The sequence below is a fragment of the Neolamprologus brichardi genome, chromosome 15 (assembly GCF_056152115.1).
Source record: "Neolamprologus brichardi isolate AB-2024 chromosome 15, ASM5615211v1, whole genome shotgun sequence".
Taxonomy (NCBI): domain Eukaryota; kingdom Metazoa; phylum Chordata; class Actinopteri; order Cichliformes; family Cichlidae; genus Neolamprologus; species Neolamprologus brichardi.
The window spans coordinates 11,583,994-11,608,298 of NC_142118.1; the positions used below are offsets into that span (position 1 = coordinate 11,583,994).

At 41.0% G+C, this 24,305-nt stretch overlaps 1 protein-coding gene across 3 annotated transcripts in view; it reads right to left on the minus strand.

The window, feature by feature from the left end:
* Nucleotides 1-24,305, minus strand: part of utrn (utrophin) — a 190,584-nt gene that overhangs the window by 73,568 nt on the left and 92,711 nt on the right. For all 3 annotated transcript variants that reach the window (XM_087851852.1, XM_087851850.1, XM_087851851.1), the window contains 2 exons: nucleotides 6,838-7,010; nucleotides 4,293-4,449 (listed from right to left, as the gene is read on the minus strand). In XM_087851852.1, the coding sequence (XP_087707978.1) occupies nucleotides 4,293-4,449; nucleotides 6,838-7,010 (330 nt within the window). The remainder of the gene's footprint in view (nucleotides 1-4,292; nucleotides 4,450-6,837; nucleotides 7,011-24,305) is intronic.

Here is a 24,305-nt window from a genome sequence, read left to right on the forward strand (position 1 = left end):
CATCATATTCAAAGGCTCAAAAGTAATTAATTGACAAGTAGCTTTGTGGCCAGATACAGTCTGTTCCCTTGATGCTTCATGACAAATTAAACCAATAAAAACATCTGTATTTGACTCCAAGTGTATAAGTTGTGTTTTCACCAGATCTCTCAATATGTAGCCGGCAGAGATTCTGACGTGAGTGAGGGAAGCAGCCATTAAGACCAATAAACCAAACTAAACCCATAGAGTGATCACAAACACTATGAGAGTGGCCAAAAATTTGGTACATTTTTTGAACGAACACACTGGTCAGCTCAGCAACACCAAAAGGTCTGAAACACCACATAATAAAACTGAGGTGGATGATCACAGAATTATTTCCATGGTTTAAAAAAACAACAACTTCACATTAAAAACCAAATGACAGGCGAAGTGAAAAACTTTAAATTGTACCTAGATGATCAATGTTCTGCTGGATCCTAGCATCTTGATCCACCTAATCACTGCTGCAGACCATGCATACACATGGCACTGCCCTTTGGCTCAAAAGAGACAATAAAGGACCCATGGCATTGACCTGGTTTGCTATTGCAAATTCCTTTGATTCTAGCTAAATCTGCATCCATGGAATGTGCTGAAACATACCAGATCTAAGGATGCCCCACCCCGGAGCTGACAGGACCCAAAGGATTTGAGGCCAATGTTCCAGTGCCAAATACTGCAGGACAAACCCATAGGACCCCCAGCAGATAAGGGCTGGTTTTTGCCAGCAGTGCTTTAGACCATCAACACACACATCTAGCAATTTCATTAAACTGCAAGTGTAAATGAAGCAGACAAAAACAATTTAAAGTTCCTCAGAAAAAAAACAGTGGTGAGTTCTAAAAAAGCCCTGCGTCTCCAAAGACACCCTGAGGTAAAGTCCAGCACAGCACTTAAATCCATTTTATTCTCCTTTACTACCTGTCCATTCAAGAGTAAATGGTGCTAATCAATCATTCAGGCACAATGATTAAGATGAGTCCTGCGGCAAATTTTTAGACTCTCCCCACTTTAGTTTGAGTAATGGTATGCTACTTAAGCATATTTAGAAGATATGGGGAAGTGGGGTTTAACTAAATTTAAAGTATATTGCCTGTTGCCTGTATTCATTCTGAATGAGTCGAATGAGCTTTTGAAAGAACCAGATTGAACTTGCGTAACAATGCAGACAAGAAACCAACTGTTGCTGAAAGATAAGAGTCGTTAAAGATGCCCACAAGCCTCTGGTCCCTCGTTCCCACTCCTTGATCTAAAAGCTGCTAATTTAATAGAAGAGACTGATGAGTTTAATCGGCTTGATGCTAACAAAGGCGTTTTTACTGGGTAATTGAATGTGCAATTAATAAACGCTATTATGGCCATTTTAGAAGAGAAAAACACAGACACGGATGAATACACAGAGGAGGGCGGGAGAAGTAACTCAAGTTAGCACAGACAATATCCACTCAGTTGCCTCACACTTTCAGCACTTCAGCAATCAGCTTGTTGAGCTAGATCTGACTGCAGCTGATATGTTGGAAACCTAAATATTATGAATATAAAAAGATGTACTATGTATACTTTTCCTACTTCCACTAACCTGGGTTCTCATCTACTGTACATAACATCTTTCTCTTTTCTCCTCATTTAATTTTGCTTCTGTTTGCCACTTCCTGTCTATCACTTTCTGCTTGGACCACTGCTCTTTCATATTTTTCTTCCTTCTGATTCTTTAATAACGGCAATATCCGTTGCTCTCTGCTGGGCTAAGTGGCTTAGCCTTCATCTTTTATCTCTCAAAGTCTCCCAAAACAAAAAGAGAATGGAAAAAAAACCTTACTCTAAGCCTTCCCTACCTCAGAGACACCAATTTCCATATATTTATATCCATACACATTCCCCCAATCTCTCCGGCAGAGCAGCTGGTACATGCATTGCTTACCGACTGTGTCTGCGTATGTATGTGTGAGCACAGGGGACTTGCAAGTGTGTGTCTGTCAGTGTAAGCAAGTAATAGAGCATGACATGTTCAAAGCCCCAGCTTTTTGTTCTGCTCAGCCACCTCCCCTCATCCTTTTTAGGGTCACCAAGACCTCCAGGCCAATCTACTAAGAACACAGAAGAAGTGAGGGAAAAACATAACACAGGGAAAAAATGGTAAGTGAGACTTCTGCACTTTCAACTCGCCAGTTTCATTATTTCCTTTTTTGAGTATTCTCAAAGCTGAATACCTGGAGATGAACAAGGGAAAGCAGAGAGGAGAAAATGTGAAAGAAATAGAGAGGAGGAGTGTAAAGAAAAGAGACAAAAAGGCTAGAGACAGGAACCACAGCAAAGGATGACAGAAAATGAGATAAAAGGGCTGAGAGAGGGTAATGAGAAAAGGAAAGTAGAAGTGGACATGAAGGTAGATTACACTCTGTGGTTACTGCGTGTGCTCTCAGACTCATTGCTTATATAATGGAGCTCATCTGATCAGCTGGGGTAATGCCTTTCTCTTCTCTCTGTAAGGTGTTCAGCAGAAACATGGAGCAAGCCTCGATCACTGAGAGCATACTCTGATGAACCCATCTCAATTAAAATCAGAAACAAGATTCCCATAAAGGCTCCAAGTTTGGACTGTCAACCAGGCAAAGTGTGGAAGAGTGTCTCTCTTTTCCCATAATATATAGTTTTTACATAATCTGCTCTGCTTTCTGAGTAACGACTCTTCATTAAACCATTAAAAGACTATATTTAGCAGACATTACAGCAGCCAAGGAATTGATCGTGTGCCACTGGAAGAGCCCGCTCTTAGTCTCTGTGGTCGATCAGTTATGTCTTTTTTTTTCCTTCTCCATTTTCCTTTAAAAAAGGGAAAGCACTGAGCACATTGCTCTAATGATTTTTTTTCTTTTGAAGTTTGGAATTAGTGCTTTAAGTATTACACACTTTATTATGTGTGTGTGTGTGTAATTTGTCTTATTTTTTCCCTCTCTTTCATATTTCTTTCTACAAATTATCACAGAAGTGCTTCTCAAAATTGAAACTCCTTTGTTTTCTATGTGCATGATTGTTTCATTAGCCTCGAACAGTATTGTATCTAACAAATTGCCATCTAAAATTACAAAATGACATTTCAAAATATAGTTTGTCAAACTTCATCACAAACTTAAAAAGAAGATGTAGCAGATCAGAGAAGGCATTCAGATACAAATGCGCTTCACGTATGCTAAGGTGTCGCAACGCAGGAGTACTGAGCTCCGTGTGCGCGTGTGCCAGCTGATCTGCCAGCGTGTCTGTGATCCTTGCGTCTGTGACACATGACTGCACGCGTGTTTACTCCCAAGGCATTTTGGGGAACAAAATAATAGTCTGGCGAACGGGATGCCGAGAAACGCATTACGATGTCAAGAGCGGCCGGCAGGCTGGGAGTAAACAGTAGCCACGGGCTGAGTCATTTATCTGAAAGCAATTACACTCAGGTGCACTATCACAATAACCCGTGGTTACAATAAATAATACAGTGGGGAACACTGCTGACAAACGGCACTGATGGCAAAGGTACGAATGGGTCAGCACAATAAAGGTATTGACTGCTTGTTAGAAAAACTGATTCTGTGTAGTGTAAAAACATCAATAAGTGCAAAGATAAAACACGAGAAACGACACTACTCACTGTACGGCAATGATGTCGAAATTGGCCTTTAAAACTCTACCAATGCAGGATTTTGAAACGAATAAATGTACCATAGCCACACGGCTGCTGGGCTTAACGCTTGAAAAACAATCATCTTTAGCACGGTTATATTTTTAATAACACGTTTGTTTATCTTTATGACAATAACGCATCTTGTGCAATTTATTTATTCTAATTAATTAGACGTCTGCTCAGGATAAGGAGGGAGGAATTAGGCTGCTACGATATAACATTAGCAAATTTCACGAAATAATAGAAATCTTAACCCTCTGTACCCTAACAGGAGAAAATGATTAGGACAGTGAGGGAGATGTTAGTCAAACACAAGCAAGCCATCTGCGCACACAGAAAGAGAGAGGGGACAACTAATGAGGCATTTGCTTTAAGAAGGGGAAAAAAAGCTTGATAACATGGGGCTGGCTATATCAAGCTGAGAGTATGGTTACAAATGCTTAAAATGTTCAGAAGGAACGTGTTTATTTTAGAAAAAAAGTTACTTTTTTTGAAGCTTCTCTCTGAAAACTTAAAGAAAAATCAATAAGGAAAGGACAAGGTATGGATAAATCTTTCAGAGTGTGGCAGGAACATCGCCAGTGGCAACAATTCCTACCGTGCAGTGATTCTGCTGCTGCAGCAGAGTGGGCACATCTCCTCCGATGGGCATCTGCTTCGCCAGCTCCTCATCCTTCATGCAGATCCACCTCCACAGCTCCTCCAAAAGGCCCAGCAGTCGAGACCAGCGCTCAGCACTCACCTCCAGATGTGCTCTGCCAAGATGAAGCATCCACTTAAACTAGTACCACCAGATCCCTGTGACAGTATCCCAGTAAATCCTTTCAAACTGTACTCTTTACTTTATACTTTATTCTATACATCCGCACATATTATGGTCTCAAATTTGTTATTCTCTAAATTATAGCGTTTAAATCATATAGTAAAGTTCAACAACTTTTGAATTCTTCCTGCTACATTCTAGCTATGACTGTATTTCAACACGTCAAAAGACATATCCTTACAAAACCCTGTAAAAACCAGATTGCTAACCACTCAAAAGAGGTCGCTGGCCTTCTGGAGTGGACGTTATTTGAAGAAGGTGGATGCAGTTGGCTGCTAACGGTGTGGGTGGCAGCTTGAGTGCAATGTGTGTTGATAATCACTTATTTTTGTCTTCTCCTCTGGGCAAAATGTATCTGAACACGGTGTACAGAGACCTCCTAATGCCACTTACCGAGTTAGCCTTAATTACACATGTACTGCAATTAAGGCATAATGGCCTGCATGCAATCATCATACCGTATCCTCACACTCACACACACACAGACACACACACACACAGAGTTTTCTTGCTGTCTATTTTCCCTGTTCTTTCCTTTCTGTGCAATGCTTCATCTTGACTAAGTCCCATTTCTCCCACCAAAATAAACCATTATAAATTCAGAATCATTTCATCTCATTTCACCATTTGTATTGATATCCCAACCTCACTTTGTTCTCCTGGCATGGCTTTATTCACCCTCCCCTCTTCCTCTTTGAACATCTCCATCTGGCCCTGTCACCTTCACTTCTGCCTTCACTTTCTTCACCGTCCGCGTCCCCACTCATCACCAATCTTTTTTATTTATGCCAAGGTTGTGGCTGACGAGGCACTGCGTGTGTGAAGTTTATGTCCTACCGTGGTTGCTCTCGGGTATTTTTTGTGCTATATGTCATCCCTCTGCTTCACGATGGACATGCAGAGAACAGGAGGCAGTGTAAGGCTGTTATAAACAGCTCGTATGAATATTTCCTAAAATACTGTATGCAAATGAATATTTTCATATATGAAGAATGTTTTTAAATCATGACTAGGACTACATTTGGATTTCATAAGTACCAAATTTCCTAATCAATACTTGACAGTTGAATTGGTCTCAGTGTATCTTTCGATAAGTGATTTATGTACTTCTACACATGCCTGAAAACATTTTCAGGCTCTTCAAAACAAACTCCCTGGTGTTTCAGAATAAAATGGGAGCAACCTTGAGACCAATTTCAATCATGCAATCAGAAAAATCAATGCATCTCTCTTTTTTTTGTTTTTAAATTAAAGTACCACCTGAATTTCCCCCAAAATGGGACACTTCAAATTTACAACATGCACAAATTTCTTGAATATTCATCAGCTTCAGCTTCTTGCCTTCGGGATTGCATGTGTAGCAGCTCAAAGTTGGGCTGACTGCTGCGAGTCAGTCAAAGAACTAGCTTCACTCCTGTGAAACTGCAGTACCAATCACAAAGAAATAGGACCACAAAAGCTCAACAAGCTATAAATTGGTTGCTGCAGGATGTTCTGTCGTAGTGTCAATAGCGCAGAGAGAGGCACGATGCAAACAGACAGCACCACTGTTTTGTGGCTGTCCTGCATCGACCTGACATTTTATTCTGCAGTATTTGATGCTGTAAACGGTCACATCACATATGAAAATATCACGCAGTAGCTGTTGTTCTTCCTCTTCCGAATTTCTAAAGCATTTTAAGAAAACAACATTGGCAGCAGCCTGGGATGGAGGCTGTGATGCATAAGAGTAATGACTGAATTAATGAGCTTGTTTCTGGAATGAGTAGATTACCGAGTTAAGTCTGACCCGCCTGATGTAGTTACTGTGTAGAAGCCTGGTGTAATTTGTGTAAAATAATCAAGTAGACACTATGGACACTGTGTTTAAAGGCGCAGTGTTTAGGATTTTCACTGAGTACAAAGCAGGTCATGTTATCCATAAACAAATGCAGACCATTTTACTGACATTGTTATTTCATTTTTAAATTAAAGCATTTTCTGATTGGATTGTTTCCATTTATCAACTTCCTGGGCTCCAGAATTCCACATGTTGGGGAAAAGGAAATTTCCTGATCAGGAAATAGCACATCTCCCAATGCACTACATTTAATAGTTAATCAAAACTTCTGCAATGTTATGACACACTAGCTGATTAAAAAAAGGAGAACACTCAAGCTGAGACCTACTTGGACCATTGCCTTGAGACCTTATGCCAAGATATCTTTTTTCTTCCGAGTTTGAGAGCAGCAAAAAGGCAAAAAACTGCAATCTGACATCCATGACCCAAAAGACTCGAGAAAGCAAAAGTTAACAAGTTAAGTTGAGAGCTTTTACTGACCTGATGTTGGCGGATTTGGTCTTCAGGTCGCTCCATCGTTGATTCATGTCATCCAGCCTGTGCTGGAGGAACACGGCCTCCTCTGAGCTGCCCAGCGCTTTGACCATCTTCGACTTGTTCCCGTCGACGCTCTTGTAGATGTCATTGTGGGCATCGATCTCAGCCTGGATGTCCTAAAAATACGAACAAAGAACATGGTTTTATCAGTGGAAAATTAAGGTACAGTCAAGGGCAGCAATAAAGTAGTTTCACATCATTCTTATCACAAAAAATGGATGAGACAGCTGACTACAAGTGAACCTAAAATTTCTTCGGATTGTGTCACAGAGACTTTTCTCGAGGGACATCACAGCGTACTGCAAACAAATTTACCAGTGGGCAGAAAAGTTTATATTTTCTGGAATATCCTCAAGGTACTTTGACTAAAAAGATTTTAACTTCTATTCTTTTGCCAACTTGGAAGGCCCACGCCATCCAGAAGCAAGTCCCTGAGCAATATCAGCCTTCATATTAATGCTGGACCACCATTACATTACACCAGGTCTGAATGACAGCAAGAATTTCTCATTTTATGCTGGTATAAAGTTCTAATGCACTGCAGTGTGACTCAAAAATGCTCTGTGCATGGATGTGTGTATATTTACAGGACCAAATTCAATATTATGACGAAGCAAGATTTTGTGTGTCTGTGTGTGTGTGTTCTTAACTCAGTGGCTCTATTACAGAACCCCATCTCAAAGGGCATGTGTGAACGTCTGTGTGTGAGGGTTAAACCACAAGGGGCGCTGACGCAAGCAGAGGATCCTGTCAAATGTTTTATTTTTAGATGTATAAAACTGTTCCGTGTTCTTCTCTCGCGCACTCTCTCTACTGGGACTCCCCTCAGTTCAACCTTTTTCAACTGCACATAAAGAAAAGACTCCAAAGAATACCATGTGTGTAAGTGTAACACTGCTTGGAGCACAGAGGTGTGCAAATGGGGCAAAATTGCTGTAGCTAATAAAAGTGTAATAAGACATATAGCCTACAACAGTGCAGGAACGTTGTAAAATAATACAAAACATGGTGTATAAAATTACACATCTTCAGCAGCTTAAGTAGTTAATTGTGTATCATTTGCACTGGAAATGTAATATTTTACATTTACTCTAATTATAAAACACAGGAAAATCTTGGAAAAGGCCATTGTTGCAGAATTGCTTTCCTATCCTCTGCATCACTATAATAACTGTGTGCAGTAATGGAAATGGTCTGTACTGCCATTAATGTGCTACACTAACTAGAGCCTAACGGATACACGGATCACCCCGTGCTAATTTTGGCCTATTACAGATGAATTAATGAACATATCTTCAAAATGTTTCTAGATATGAAACTCTTTTTAATATTACACTATTATGTTTGTAAATTATACATCATAACTGAGCAGTTAAGCAATGTATTTGTGTTAAGTTTCTCACTGGTTTGTGAAAATGATTAGGGATTTGGCAATGTCCCCCATTGTTCCATCATCCTGCCGTTCCCCAGTGAGTAGGGAATGGGCACAGAAACCTGGTATTAAACAGGCTCCGGAGCTACATTATTAAAAGATTAGAGTATTAGTAACCTACAACATTATTGGAATTGGTTTCGGTACTGGATTGCTTAAGAAAAAAGATTCCAGTCATATTCCATATGCTATTCAATATCCTGAAGATAACTCCTCTCGCTCGACTTGACTGAACTCTGTTGTAGATACGGGCAGCTGGAAACACAGGTTCAGCACCCATTCCATACTTCCTTGAAGCTCACCTCAAGTCCACCATCTGGGATGCAAGTCCAGTTGGGGTGGGTGTACTGGAAATTCTCAGGATGAGTCCGCAGTCACAAAAACCCCCCCCCAAAAAACAAAACAAAGACAGGTACTCCCCATTTACCAACAAAATTTGCATCACTTGAACCCAAGCGGCTGCAGAAAGTATAATCAAGGCTTAACAGGAATAACTATTGTGTCTCCAGCTGTCCGTGTCAGCAACAGAGTATAAACAAGGCTTCAGGCGCACACATCACGCACACATCCACAGATTCTGGTCTTAGTGAGGAGAGAGGAGAAAATGAAACTCTCCAACGTGATGGATTCACTTGGCCAGAGTCGACACTTACAGTACTCGTTGCCACAAGTGCAACAGGTCAAAACATGAGTAGCGTGTGAAAACATTGAATGAAAGTCCATCACACTAAGGTGAAAAAATGAAGAGTTTTCAACTGTCCAACTAACATGACCTACATGTAGCGATGCCAAGTGTGTGCATTTTTTGTACACAGAAAAAAATCCACTGACAAAAATCAGCCGTGGTTCCAAATACACACTCCAATATAAACAGAGGGAAGACGCTGAATGGGTATAAACGATACAGGAGCCTCAGAGTGGATGTATGTTAGACGAGCATGAAAAGACATGACCTGTGTATATGTTTTGAATAGTTTATAGTAGAGTTTAAATACTCTGCAAAGTGCGCTGCTGAAAAACAAAAAATACATTTCAAAAAGTAAATTTCAGCCACAGTGTGACCAGACTGCACATGAAACGGCTACACACAGCTACCTGTGGCAATATGCCGCAGTTAGTTAATGCCAATGGGCATTTCATTGAAGGCTGAAGCAAATGCCTTTGCTGTGATCTGCAAGGATAATCATCCACTGCATTTTTTTAAGGCACAATTAAAATCCTTCTTAAAGGTTATAGGAAAAAGGAGGAAAGCCAGGGAGAGACGGGCAGAGGGAGAGGATATGGTGATAAAGACAGAAAGAAAGAGTAACACCAAGAATAAAAAACAGAGACACGTTTGGCTTCTGAGCCAGCTGGCTGTGTTTCAAGTCATTACCCAAGTGCTTCCCTTATATTTTCCTTTAGCGCTTCTACTTCCAGTGGAAATAGTTTGCACACACTAGCACATTCACATATAACACAGAAAGCATACATTGAACGGACAAACAACGGCACATATATTCATTTACAAAAAAACCCTTTTAGGGTGTATTTCAACTAATGAAAGACTGCTTGGAGCCAGAGGATTGTATATGTTGATGTATAAGTGTAGCGACGGATCATTTTCTCCCTCTCGTCAACACAGACATACCCAAACAGACACACAAAAAACCATTTGTATGCCACAGGTCACCATGAGAGTAACCACCGGCCTGTGTTTACTTTTCTTCTATGTTTTATTTATGACTTATTGACTAAAAATGGACCGTTTTAGGTCCAAAGGACTTCAAATATGCCGCCTCTCCTCGATCTATAAACTCGCACTCACCATACACACAAACACTGATTTATGTGCGAGTGGGAAGAAAAGCAGCAGAAAGGTTAATGGGTTCTGGATCTTATGCACACTGTAATGAGTGATAGAGATTTGCTGGCTGTGAGCTTGCTGGAGCTGGAGAAGCGATTCGACCGAGTCTCCCTGGAAACTGAAGCAACAACTACTGCTTAAAGCTTTATGAAGGATAAAAGCATTAAACATGCTGTTAAGCTATGGCTGAAGGGCAAAAAAAACAAAACACCCAGACGTGCTCGCCCATCGGTGAAACTTTCATCTAAAAGAACTTGTTTACATTAACAAAACAACAATGACCCTTACTTGGCTAAGCCATGTTAGCCTTTAGATCTTAATAAAGCAATTAGCGTAAAGGTCTGCTTTGACAAATGATGCTGATTTCATGGCTGTGGGTCTCATTCTATACTAATTCGCTCTCTGCACAGTATCCGTCTCTCAGAACCATTCATTCCACTTTAATGAGTCCAATAAGGACTGCTTAGACTTCATAAAGCTGACTAAATTTGGACCACAACAACAAAGATAGGGGGGGAAAAGAAGAATGAAAGATGGTTGTCTTTGTACTCATAGTTTGCATCAATCAAAAGCTAAAAGTAGTCAAGCTATGACAGAACAGACTTATAATATACCTTTTCAAACTTTCTGAGCAGCTCCTGCAAGCTGAAGTTGAAGCCAATCATTCTGACTCCTCCTACTCCCTTGTGTCCCTACATCTTCTCTACTTTCATACAGATGAAAGGATGTTTCAGGTTTAGGGCAAGTAGACAAGTCCTCCAGTGGTTATGGTCAAAACCAGAACATTCAAGGTCAGCGTTCAGATCAATAATAAATCCAGAATTTGAAGAATCTCGAATCTGGCAACTGAAAAACCCAGCTCTTGCAAAAAATCCAGACACAAAAGGGTCAAAACCAGGTTGCAATCCCAAAACAGGCAATTTACACACCCCTTGGCAGCATTCGAACATGCATGCCGGTGCGTGTGCTCGCCTAATCCCGCCACATGTTGGTAGCATCCTCCTTTGAAAGGCAGCCAGACTGCATAGGGAAGGTGACAGTTACCCTGCAGTCATGCTTCAGAGCTGAGACAAGGATTTAGGGACAAGTGGTGCCACTGGAGGTTTGACAGAGTAGCAGCTGTAGGCTGATTGTTGAGTTCCTCGGGCCAGGAATGGAGCACTTAAACCGCGACAGAAATCTGACAAATCTTGGGTGGAGGTCTGCAAAGTGGAGATAACAGTTTGTGTCTTGAAGGACGACTGGGCTGATGTAAACGTCAGAGTGGTTGAGGACAGGTCTGCGCTCTCCTTCGCTTTGCTTTCCTTCTACCACTTCCCTTCAAAGTATGAAGGAAGCTTTGTTCACCGTGTCCAGTAGTCCAACCCTGGGCAGGGCCGGGACGTTTGCTCTCAATTACTGAAATAAAAAGCACTTTCTCTCATCCAGTCTCACACACACCAAGAGGAGAGACCACAGCAGACGGAGGCACGTGATTTGCCCTTGCTAGAGGTAACTTGGGCTCAAAGAGACAGAGTCCCCCTCAGCGTCCGACTTGCTACTAGCCCCAGTTTGGTCGCTCTATGACACCCTCCTAATCACTGCCATGACTGGGCCACTTAGTCAAAGAATGCCGCCTTCTTTTTGTTGGAGCCACATATTCACAGAGAGCTGCCTCGAGGTTCTGCGTCTAGATCCTGAACAGCGAGTCTGACACTTTGGCCCCTCTTTTGAGTTGGTTATCCCCTTGTCTCTTGGGAAGGTGAAGAAGATGAGCGTGACCTATTTGCCATTCCGTCCTCTCTCCCTCTTCGAGTAGAAGAAACTTTTTAAAAAGTTACCTGAATTCTCCCGCTCTCTGCTTGATCTTTTAGCGGGGGGGGTCATACAAACTCCATAGCTGGTATCCCCATTCCTCTCTCTTCCTCTGTTGCTCTTTCTTTCTGGCCACTAGCCTCGCTCTATCACACAGCTGTTTATTATTTTAATCAGTATCCTCCCTTTCCCCTCCTCTCCCTACCTCTCTCTTTCTCTCTCCCCCCTAAACCCATTCAACACACTACACACCCACTTCCTGAGGCCTGCATGGGCATAGAGCTAGGCAGTTCATGAGAAAAGTAAGGCTTTCTGCCAAGAAAGAAAATACATACAGACCAGAATTCAGTAGAAGCAAAATAAAAAGTGGATAAAAGGAAAAAAAATGAGATGTCAGTGAGAAAACGGGCAGAGAGGAAGAATATTAATAGAAGAAAGGATGTCTGTGAGGGTTAAGAGAGAGAAAGCGAGGGGAGAGGGCCAATAGTGCAGGTGGAATCTTCTACCCGTCCGGTGCAAAAGGGATGAAAACGTGGATGTTTTGTTCAAAGATGAGAAAAAGGAAAGTAATGGGAATTTGGGATGGTGGGGTGTCAGGACAGGGGCTGATATAATCTGCTCCACAAAGAACCTTTTTCATTTCTTATGTATTTTAATCAGTGAACAGCACCTTTCCTTGACAGCCCTTATTCAAATTACTAGAACTACCCAACTACTAAAGGCCGTTACTGTTCAGATCCCACAATTTGAATATCATCACTCTGCAGAGGACTGAATTAAGTGAGCCCTGAAATTCCTACTATAGCGTAAAGGCTAAATGCTTTGAAGAGGCTCGGATAGGAGCTGTGTTATATAGGGCTATGTTAAAGAGGTGCAAGCATTAAAATTGATTCCATATATTAAACCTGTGTGTGAGTGTGGAAGTGATAGCCTGAATCCTCGAGTGTGTGCTGGCATTTTGAACAGCAGGGTAGACATGTGGTATGCATCAAAGACATGCAGACAGATGGCTGTCAAGTGAGGGGGAAGAAAAAAAAATACAATACAACCTTGCATATTCATAAGACAAAGACTTTGAAGTGCACTTAGCTAATTAAAAATATTTACATACTCGAGGCCATTAAATCGCACTTGTGAGTTATGCTGACAAATATATGCCGTTTGAGGGGTTTCTAGTGAAAGATGTAAAATTAACTGCAGCGAATTGGCACATTTGACAAGCATAACTAATTCAACAATGGGTGGAAGCTGGGAGAAAAGAGAAAAAAAAACGCTAAAACTTGTTTGATGATTTTGGCTCACCGAGGCTTTTAATGTTTTAACTTTGTGCAATCAACTTAAGGAGTGCGGTTTACAAAAGCAGACATTTATTAAGAATGCAAAAACAGAGATAGATGAAGCCTAAAGCGGGGCACGTCGGGGTTAATGTTGGGCTACATTACTAAGGTAAGCGGATTAGAACCATTACGGGGTAAGAATGTAACGCTTCTAATCCCTCGGGCGAAAAGAGGAGAGGAAAGAAAAATAAAGTTCAGTGAATGAGAAAAGAGTAACACAAACTTACGGAGTAATAACATGAAGGTGAGCAGAGCAGAGAAAATGTGAGGAAAGGCAAAAAAAGGATATAGAAAAAACCCCGTAATAGATTCCCAAACGTTTCCAACTTTTGCTTAAAGAAAAAAAGAATGGAAAGAAAAACTCGAAGCACTTAACTGTAAACTAAAAGATTTATATTTGATAAAATAAGCTGAGTGAGTCAGAAATTAAATATTACAGTGCAAACGCCATGTGTCTCAAATCCTGTTTTTTTTCTTCCGTATAAGCTTTAGTTGTTTTACTTTTTTTTACTTCATGGCTTTCACAACCAAGCAAAGGATTTTATTTTTTTCTAACAGTTTACATATTATTCAATATGTGTTATAAGGCCAAAGAGAATTAGTGTTTTACCATATTTAACCAGTGATGAGTGATGTAGTGAGCTTATCACTGAGGACCGAGTCCTATAAAGTTGGCAGTTGAAATCTGACAACTTGTATGATGACTGTCCAAAAATGGAAAAATGTATCATACATAATTTGGTTATCTTTTTAAATCCATTATATTTAAGGCCTTAGAGAACTCTTCATATCTTGGTACGTTGAGATCACACACCCCAGCAGCAAAGAGAACAAACCCTGAATGTCAAAAGTTTGAATAGTGCAGATTTTTACCAGGGATCGGATCATTCCGTTGAGTATGTCGATCGTTGAGCTTCCACTCAATTGACAATGTACCAAACCCTTACATGACTTCCTGCGGGTGGTGGCCCCATAGGAGGGCAGACCCATATAGCTCTTCAGGCTAAGACACCCACCCTTGAGCCAATGCCAGACTGGGACCCTGGTAACCCTCTCCCAGGGTGAACTGGTCCCTTGCCTGGTCTCTTTGTCGGCATATGGGTTTTCTGAATTTGTTTTGCCCTTCGCCGACCACATTGAACGAATCTAGTTAAGGTGGTTCAGGCATCTGACTAGGGTGGGCCTCCTGAACGCCTCCAAGATGATGTATTTTCAGGATGTCCACCCAGATGATGCCCCTGGGGCAGACTCAGGACATGCTGTACCAACTATATCGCTCAGCTGACTTAGAAACACCTTGATGTTCCCTGGATGAGGTAGAGGTGGCAGTGAGGGACGGCAAGGAATGAGTTTCCCTGCTTAAACTGCTGTCCGACTGATTGGGAGGGATGAATCAGGATGGATATATAGATGCTTTTATCTCTCTTTAATGCATTTTTGGAATGTGAAGGTGATTCATATATGTTTATACTAACTTTTTCCATGTGACTGATTTGTTGTTTTATACGTTTAAGTTATTAACAGGACCAAAAAAAAAGTACATTTTGTGTGTTATTCTTGAGTATGTCATGATTATACGTACACAAAGTTTCACATATGGCTAAGTGTTTGCTTATTTCTAAAGTGTTTTTTTTCCCACAATGACTTCAGTTGAAAAGGGAAAAAAAATATTGAAAAAACAATTTCTAAAGCTTTCTAAAGTTGAGCTTTCTTAGCCAACCACGCCAACGGGTCATCAAAGATTTAAAACAAAAGAAAGAACCTATACAGAAATATCTGGACCAAAGAAACTATAAATTTTAGGACAGGAATGACAAATCCAAAACACAGCATACTTAATCAAAATTATCCAACAAAAACCTCGTCTCAATATCTACACAGAAGACCACACAGAAGGATATGAAAGCGTTAAAGAGCAACTGCTGAAGGACAGGACACAGAAGCAGGGCAATTTACCATCTCGGATGATGTCAAGAGGGAGCCGGGGCCATATTGTCCAAATAAAGATTGTGATCCTGTGATATGGTTGCCAAACAGAGCAAATGAATAAACACAAATGTGGGCACATAAACCAAAACACACAAGCACACTAACCATTCCCTGTCAGGTCAGTTAAAATTCACACAAACCCATCTAATCCAGGCTCTGTCTTTACAATGTGCAGCATCTGCTGAAAAATCAATGCAGCTGCAGCATTCCACTATAATTCGCAGCCTCTTAAATTCACATCTAGTGAAGTCACTTCCTGTACCTCGGGGTTATCACTGACACTCCTCTTCCTGTTAGGAGGGCAGCAGCCCTTTGGGGAGATCTGAGCCCTGAAGAGAGTGTGTGTGTGTGTGTGTGTGTGTGCGCGTGTATATCTGTGCGTAAAACGGGCAAAGTGAGTGCGTCTTCGCTGTGGCTCATTTGGCAGTATAACAAATGTGTCAAGTTTTGGAACAAAGTGTTGTGGGTGTGCACAGATGAAAGAACTCTTGCAGTATTTTAAAGTACTCTGCTTTCAGATGTGTAAACCCTTCTCATCAAACAAATGTGCAATTGTGCAGCAGAAATAGTTCTGTAAACTTGAAGGCCACTTCTCGAACTCGTTTAGGCTTAAATTTCTCTGTGAATACAATCGCAGAGTCGACAGCAGTTTCAGCTATCGAATTCTGCACTGTACTTAGTAAACACAAGATTAATGCGGCTCCCAGTGTGACTACTGTGAAGGAGCGTGAATAAAAAGGCAGATAAAAGAAGAATAACCAACATAAGAATGATGGCATTGTTGCATCACATGCTCTTATTATACAGTGTTTCTTCCAAGAAAACAATTATCTGGCATATCTGCTCACAGAAGTTATATATGGGCTACACTTACAAGCTGACAAAGTAATAAAGCATGTTCCAGCTAACACGCACATTAAAAAGCCACAATCCGATATTCAATTGACAGCTAACCTTCAGTGATGTGACAGAGCTGCCATTAGAGAAGACAACTGGAGTCAAAGGTCATGGAGAAGAATAATAACTTCTTCTGGGGATTCAATAATAGCCGACACTCTACATAGTCATCGTCACAACCAAGAAAAAAAGGACATCCTGAAATCGTATGCAAGCTCCTTAACACAGGGAGTGGAAATTGATTAGAAGAGCCTGTGTGCTGTTACCTGGTAATCAGCTATTGATTGTGGAGAGGCTTTTTGTCTTGCAGTGTGTCTACAAGACTCTTGGGAGATGACCTGAAGATTGAGGTAAAATGCAGTGGTTCTTAGATGCTAATCTTGGGCCTCCGGGGTTGTGTGTCCAACGAGTGTGCCTCTTTCCTGGTGTCTGATTAACAATTAAAAGCCATCCTTGTCTCGTGGTAGGTCAGATCATTTAAATGTGACCAGCAAGTAGTAGAAAATGTTTGTTTTCGATTAACAGCAACTTAATATACCGCCCACATTGCCATAAAGACTAAGTAGCAAGGCAGACATCAAACAAATCAAACAAACGGTAATAGCATTGTTCCCTGTAAGCCACTTGTGCATAGGTGGGCATTTTAAATCTAACAAGGTGAAGGCAAGCTTGCAACAAACAATAAAAATAAAATACAGAGTAGTAATTGTACAACAGAATATGTCAATAGCTTCTAGGTGTGTGTTGGCTACACAGTATTAAAAGACAAAAACAAGGTCTGACTGTTTTATGTCAGTAAGATTATAGTTCTAGTACAGTTTAACTAAAACAGAGGTCTCACTTATTAATAGAAATCAATTAATCCTTGGATAGCAGACCTTTGGAAGTAAAATAATGAATAAGAAGTCATTGAATTGTGAGCACTATTAACTTACTCAATTTATTGGATTAAAAAAAAAAAAAAAAAAATATCACAGGGCTGCTGAGGGTTTTTATCACCCTGCTTTTCCCTAGCGTTCAAAGACTTCTCCCTCTCCATCCTTCCTTTTCATCACTATTTTCCTCCAGCGGCCCATCTCTTTTACTTTATCTCCACTCTTGGCCACTATTTGAAGTGAAGCCATCTAGGTAAAGGCACCTAGGAACAGAAGATCCTGACCTTTGTGGGTGGTCTGCCAGCAAGTCGCCGCATCACATCACAACAGAAATTTTTTTTAAAAAGAAGAAGAAGAAAAAAGTTGATGTGATGTGATTGCTTCTGAGGCGGCTGTCGCCTCCACGGCGGGCTGGCGGAGAAATACGCTTTGAACATGAGCCTGACACCTGCTGTGTTTGGTGGGGAGGAAAGAGGCCTCAGAAGGTTAGGTGACTGGACCAATTAGTGTGCTCCAATAATGAACAGTAGGAGACCACTGTGTGAAGGACTGTCCTGTGGCGCTATGGAGCCGGTGTCAAAACAGTGGGTGAGAACAGGTTATAAGTAGGCAATGAAAGTATAATGGTAGAAAAGCGTGAACAAAAATATTGTGTTATGCAATGAGGCCACTAACATACATTGAAATTACATCTCAAACACATTGATATTCTCAAAGAAAATGAAAGGCATTATGATAATGGCTTAAAAGCATTGTCACACTCTGTGGGGCTGGCCTGGAGCAACAAACCACACAAGAAAGGAACTGATGGATAAAGGAAATGGTGATGATGATAAATTATTGCATACTTATGTTGATGAAGGAAGAGAAAGTTGGAAAACAATCAGCAAATGCTTTAATATCAAAAGAATGGAAGAATGAGAGCGCCCTGAAGAAAGCAACAACAGAGACAAATGTGCACAACGTGACACATTTAGCAACAAAAGCATGAAGGGAATAATTTGTTTTCACCAGAGAAAATAGACACATGAATAATGGGTAGTGTGGGAAAGCCTGCCTTCATATCCTCCACCTTCAAATAAAAACATTATAGAGTTTCTGGTAACAGTCTTAAAAATTTACTTGGCGATTCTTTACTTTTCAGTGAATTGCATAATTACGCAGATCAACACTACCTCCTACTCACCCTCTCACACCATCCTCGCCAAGCAAACCAACTGCTACACATATTGTTTTTAAGAGAAAGCAAATCGCCGACATTTGCTTCATATAACAGTTGTGCCTCGCTTTTTTTCAGCCATCAACTTCAAATATTATCGACGACTAAAGAAAACACCCTTCAAAGATACTCAACCTTAAAATCTTTAGACCGTGAACTCATAGAAACTGACTGATTCTTCACATATTGTTTACAATTGCCTTTTTATTGAAGTTTGAAACATGCCATTCAGCTTTGGTGTGACATTTACTTTCCCATCTGTCTGAAGCTATTTTATTTAGAGCCCGCATCGTTCAGTGAAGAGGAAGGATTTCAAAATTGGGGTGGCCGAGCTGGTTGGCGTCCAGCTTTGAGGCTGCACGGAAAACAATTTGACAGCTTCTGTGTACCTTCAAATAACTGATGCATCGATCATACAGATAGCCAAGCTAGGATTTCAATATGATGTCTGTGTAAGAATTAGAGCTTCATTACAGTAAGAAAAAAAAGGATCAATAACCACAATCCATACTCTACTCCTAATTTAATGACAACACTATGTGACTGTCATCAACCACTGAAACAGCAAATAGGGAACATGAACAGAGTTGATGATTGATGTTGCACATTTCCATAAAATTTCACGATGTAGGGGTCTAACCGCCTACAGACACAGTTCCTGTCTAACCCCCTCGGGGATGAACTGCTGGGTGGGACTCACAACAGAGCTTCAGTTCAGAGGAAAGATAAGACCACAGAGTTTCCAAAGGCCAAACCCTACACCGTACAGCCGTGAAATATCATGAGAAACAAAAAACACCACAGATTTCCATTTGAATAACTCCTGAACATGTTTATGAAAAAGCACCATAAAGGGATAAAAACCTGCACACACCAGCCTTCAAGCATCTATACGTAACAAAGTGGTACATCCACTTTCTGTAGATTTTCTAAAATAAAAATAATTCAGCTAGATGCCTTCTTATTGCTTTGTATTGGAGAAGACATGAGTGATAATTAACGCCACAAAGAAAGAGCTTAAATTTCAGATTTAAAAAAAAAGGAAATGTCAAGAAGGAGAATAATTCAACAAGGGAATTGGATTTTTGAAAGTATTTCAGCCAAGCTACATAATAAATGTTTGTCCTGGCAGCAAAGATGCTAATAAGAACCTCCACCCTGACAAAAATCCTGGGAGGCAAGAAGTCGATGTCCAATAAAAGAGCGAAAATGGGGATAAAACCATAAATATGTAATAATACATCCTGCATATGGTGCTGGAAACTGAAGCGGTGAAGTCTTTCCACAGCCTCTGAGCTTCCAAACAGACTGATATTTTTGCATAACTGCTCTGACAAGTGCTGTAAAAGTTTGCGGCTCAGCAAAAATACGCCCAACCTTTCATTCTCTTACAACTCCTTACTGCGTGTACTTCCTAGTTTTGTAAGTCAGACCCTAGTGAGATTTAAACAAATACTAAGATTTCTTTGCAAAAACACTATTAGACCCGTGTCAAGTTGAAAATAAAAATGGAAGTGTTTACTGAATACAAAATAAGACGTGAGTCAAAAAAACCTGTGCCGAGGATATAAAGGCCCCGCGGAGGAAGCGATGACACTGACATAGTGGGCGCCTAAGTGTATGATGAGTTCTTTTTATTGCAATGCAGTTTTCTGGTTATACAGCCTGTGGGCTCCCTCTACACCCCGGCTTCTCCATCCTACCCCTTCATATAAACTTTTCATCCCATTTCTTGGCCATATTTATCTTTCTCCACTGCTCCTGTTAACTCCAACTCCTCTTTTTTTATCCTCCTTCTCAACCTCTATCTCCTACTTTCAGAACCTTTGTTCCACCCTATTTATCTTTTTATTTTCTGTCATCTCCACCTCCTAGTTAGTTTACTGCCCAGGGGAGGTGAGTGAGATATCCAACCCCCACAAGCCGGCCTCTTGCTGAGCTCCCATCACCACGACAACAGGCCGGGCTGATGGTTGGCTTATTACTTCCTGGAATGTTTACTGTAGGGAAGCTGTCTCAGTCCGCATCATTGACGCGTCTTCTGTCGTGCTGTGCTAAATTACTTTACCCATCACTCAAGCATGACTCTGTCTGGAGTCCCTGCCTTCATTTGTCTTCCTCCCTTCCCTAAATTGCCTACTGTCCTAACAGTCACTACATGTTGCTATTTCAGACCACCAGTCAGGAACCATTTGCTGCTGCTAGACTGAAATGACTTGTTTGATGGTGTGTAATCCTCCGTGCCCTGATATCCAGTTTACCCATCGGATTTAAGGAAGATCTGACTCTGTGTCATCTCAGCAGGGGCAAGTTTTTTACCCTGGTTTAAACAGCTTCAATTGTCATGTACATGCCTGAAGTTTAATATTCCGTCTCCCACTGAGACTCCATTACAAGTTGTAATGAATGCCATCAGCATACAGCAGCAACTTTACTTCCTTAAGACGTCCTGCACAGTGCAACAACTTAATATAAGCCGTGGACTCAATTTTCTTCCCACGGATGAGCACTGAGCCACTTTTTACGCTCCGCTGGGTAAAAGGTGAAAATAAAAGAACTAAAAAAAAACGAGTGTGTTCTATGACCGCATGGTTTTTCTCCCAAACTTCTTCATCTCCAGAGACGCATGGATCTTTTCCATCAGTGACAAAAGCAATATTCTGCAGTCAAGCACAAAGACCTTATTCCTAACTGAATAACCTTTTTCCCCCTCATTTTCTCTCATCTCACTGACATTTCCCTGTTGACTTTCACATGATCAATGATCTGTCTCTTCATGGCTTTATCAAGCTTCTCTCCAGGGATCGGGTCCAGTTCTAAGCTATAAAGCCAGGACATCACACGTCTCCAACCCTACATGTGCTGCTGCTCCCCCCCGAGAATGAATAAGGACCACTATAAGAAACTTTTAAGCAAGTGCAATTCTGCTAGAGTTTGAGAGAAATCAGCTGCCAACGCCAGATAACTTCGGGGCTCTGCTGTCATTAGTGTCATTCAGCAGTTTTTTGCACTCTGAACAGTGATGTCAACCAGCAACAAGCAAAAAAACACTGCATTCAAAAGTTAAGTATGAGCAAGGATCCCAAAAGTTTAACCAGCTGCCCAAATACTTCAAATATATCACAATGCATCAGCGCTCCTTAAACGAAAACTCAACTGCACAGCTTCCTTCTGTCTGACTGACATACAGGGTCATGCAGAGACAACTGTCAGCAGATTACACGCTTTACTGCTTCACATAATGCTTAACAATAATCCCAACCAATAATTCGTCACACTAATAAGCTACACATTCGGCTCCAAAGACAACTTCTTCCTGCTACTAATGAGACATATTCTGTCAGACGATAACTGAGGCGCAAACCAAATTCTAAGGATTTACTGAGCTGGAATAACATCCTAACCTCAGTGCTGTTTTGTATTTGATGCCCCCTGAAACAGAAAAATAACCACTTGGATAGTCCAATCAAGGGGAGGAGAAGAACATGCAGTAATTTAGGCAAACTGCAGACCATCTGGGGCACTGAGATTATTTAACCAAAAATAGAGTGGCAGGAAAGGTATCATCAGTCCGACAACCAGTAGGTTTTTCACTGCGTTAGAGGAAGCAGAAGTAACAAAGTGCTGTTTAAACTAAAGATCAATGTGGGAATCAAGACATCAAGACTGTGAAACCAGACAGCCTGCCGATGGCTACCTTTATTCTTCAACATGTTCTGTTCTGTACAGACAGTGGACTCTGGACTTTGTTGACTGGTGTCAGCAGAACCACCTGCTGATCAACGCCGGGAAAACGAAGGAGTTGGTGGTGGACTTCCGGAGACGCAGACCCACCACACTGACACCGGTGAACATCCAGGGAGTGGACATTGAGATAGTGGACTCTTATAGGTACCTGGGTGTTCACCTGAATAATAAACTAGACTGGAGCCACAACACTGATGCTCTTTACAGGAAGGGACAGAGCAGACTCTACCTGCTGAGGCAGCTGAGGTCATTTGGAGTCCAGGGAGCGCTTTTAAAGACCTTCTATGACTCTGTGGTGGCATCTGTCATTTTTTACAGTGTGGTATGTTGGAGCAGCAGTTTATCGGTAGCTAAGAGGAAGAGGTTGGATAAACTCATCAGGAAGGCCAGCTCTGTTCTGGGATGCACCCTGGACCCAGTGCAGGTGGTGGGAGACAGAAGGACTCTGGCCAAAATAACATCTCTGATGGACAGAGTCTCCCACCCCATGCATGTAGATGTTGCTGAACTGCAGAGCTCCTTCAGTGACAGACTGCTGCATCCTAGATGCATGAAGGAGCGTTTCCGCAGGTCCTTCCTCCCTGCAGCTGTCAGACTGTACAATCTGAACTGCTCCCAACAAACATAGATGTTTACATCAATGCTGTAACTGCAATAAGTTAGTTAATTAACCAATTCGCACTACAACCTGGTTTGCCTCTTACCTGTAATTATTTTTATTTAATTTAATAACTGTACAGTACTCTCTGTTTATAGTAACCATTGTCCTTAATGTAAATATGTAAGAAAAATTGTGTATGTTTCTGTTCCGTGTCCTGTGTACTGTTTGTTTGTATATTTGTCTTTTTGGCTGCTGTTACAACCAAATTTCCCCTTGTGGGACAATTAAAGGATTATTCTATTCTCTTGCAAACATTCTTGTAATTTCTTTAAGTAGGCTCCAGGAATAGTTCTAAAGGCTTCTTGAAGGACATTCAAAGCTCTTCTTTGAATGTTTCCTGTCTTTTGCTTTGTTCCTTGTCAAGATGATCCCACACTCCTTAAATATTGTTACGGTCCGGGCTATGGGGAGGCCAAACTATGACTGATAGTGTTCCATTGTGTGTTTTTCTATCCAGGTATGGTTTAATTGCACTTCGTTGGGAATCCCCGTCATGCTAAAAAATGAAAATGTTGCTAATCAAACGCTTTCCTGACGGTATTGCATGGTGGATCAAAATCTGATGGTACTGCTGTCATTCCTCTCTGATCTTTTAACAAAAAATACTCCAAATAGAACTCTCGGGTCAGCTGATAAGTTCCTTCTGATTGTCTCTAGTAGCAGGCTAAACCACAGAGGAGACCAGGCCTTTGCGATTGCGGCGCCCAAACCTTGGAACAGTCTGCCTCTTCAGGATCAGGATCAGTCCAAAACTCGCCATCTTTAAAACCGTTTTACTCACTAGCTTTTAATTGTGACTGAGTTTTTGTTTTGTTCTTTGTGTGTGTTTGTTCTACTTGTACAGCACTTTGCTCAACTTCTGTTGTTTTTAAATGTGCTTATAGATTTATTGATTGATTGATACTGTTCTGCTTTCATAATTCCATCAATTTCAACAAGTTCCCCAACCCCAATTGCTGAAATGCAGCCCCAAACCATGAGAGCACCTCCACTGTGTTTTACAGATGGATGTAGACACTCATTGTTGTACCTCTCGCCTAACCTCCTCCATGACTCAAACCAAAAAAAATAAATTAATTAAAAATTAGATAACCTCTGCACTATTTAAGACTGGCTGCCATCAATTTAAGTTTTGTAGTTTTGTAATTCGCTTCCTTAAGGAATGTGTTTTTGACAGCCAACGTTCCACTGAGACCATTTCTGGTGAGGCTTTATCGAACAGTAGATGATCAACTGAAGGACCAAATGCATCTCTCAGGTCCTCTGTCAGGCTTTTGCTTCATCTGCTGTAGATATTTTTAGGTCAGCCATTTTTACTTTTGTCCTTCAATTGTCAAATTTCTTTAAGAATACACTGCACACAATGTTGATATGTTTTCAGCTTATAACTCTTTGGGAGTCACCCTGTCAGTGCATACTATTTTATGGCAATTTTATCTATTTTATGGGAACATATGATGCTTTTGCAAATAAAGTCTGGCTCTTGGAAGCAAAATATGACTCAAGACTTCTGCACAGTATTATACATGAAGTTAACTTTTAATGGGTCAAACGGTTGTCTCTCGGCACATCACGCTGATGTGACATTGTTTCAGGGAACTAAAAACTGAAAGC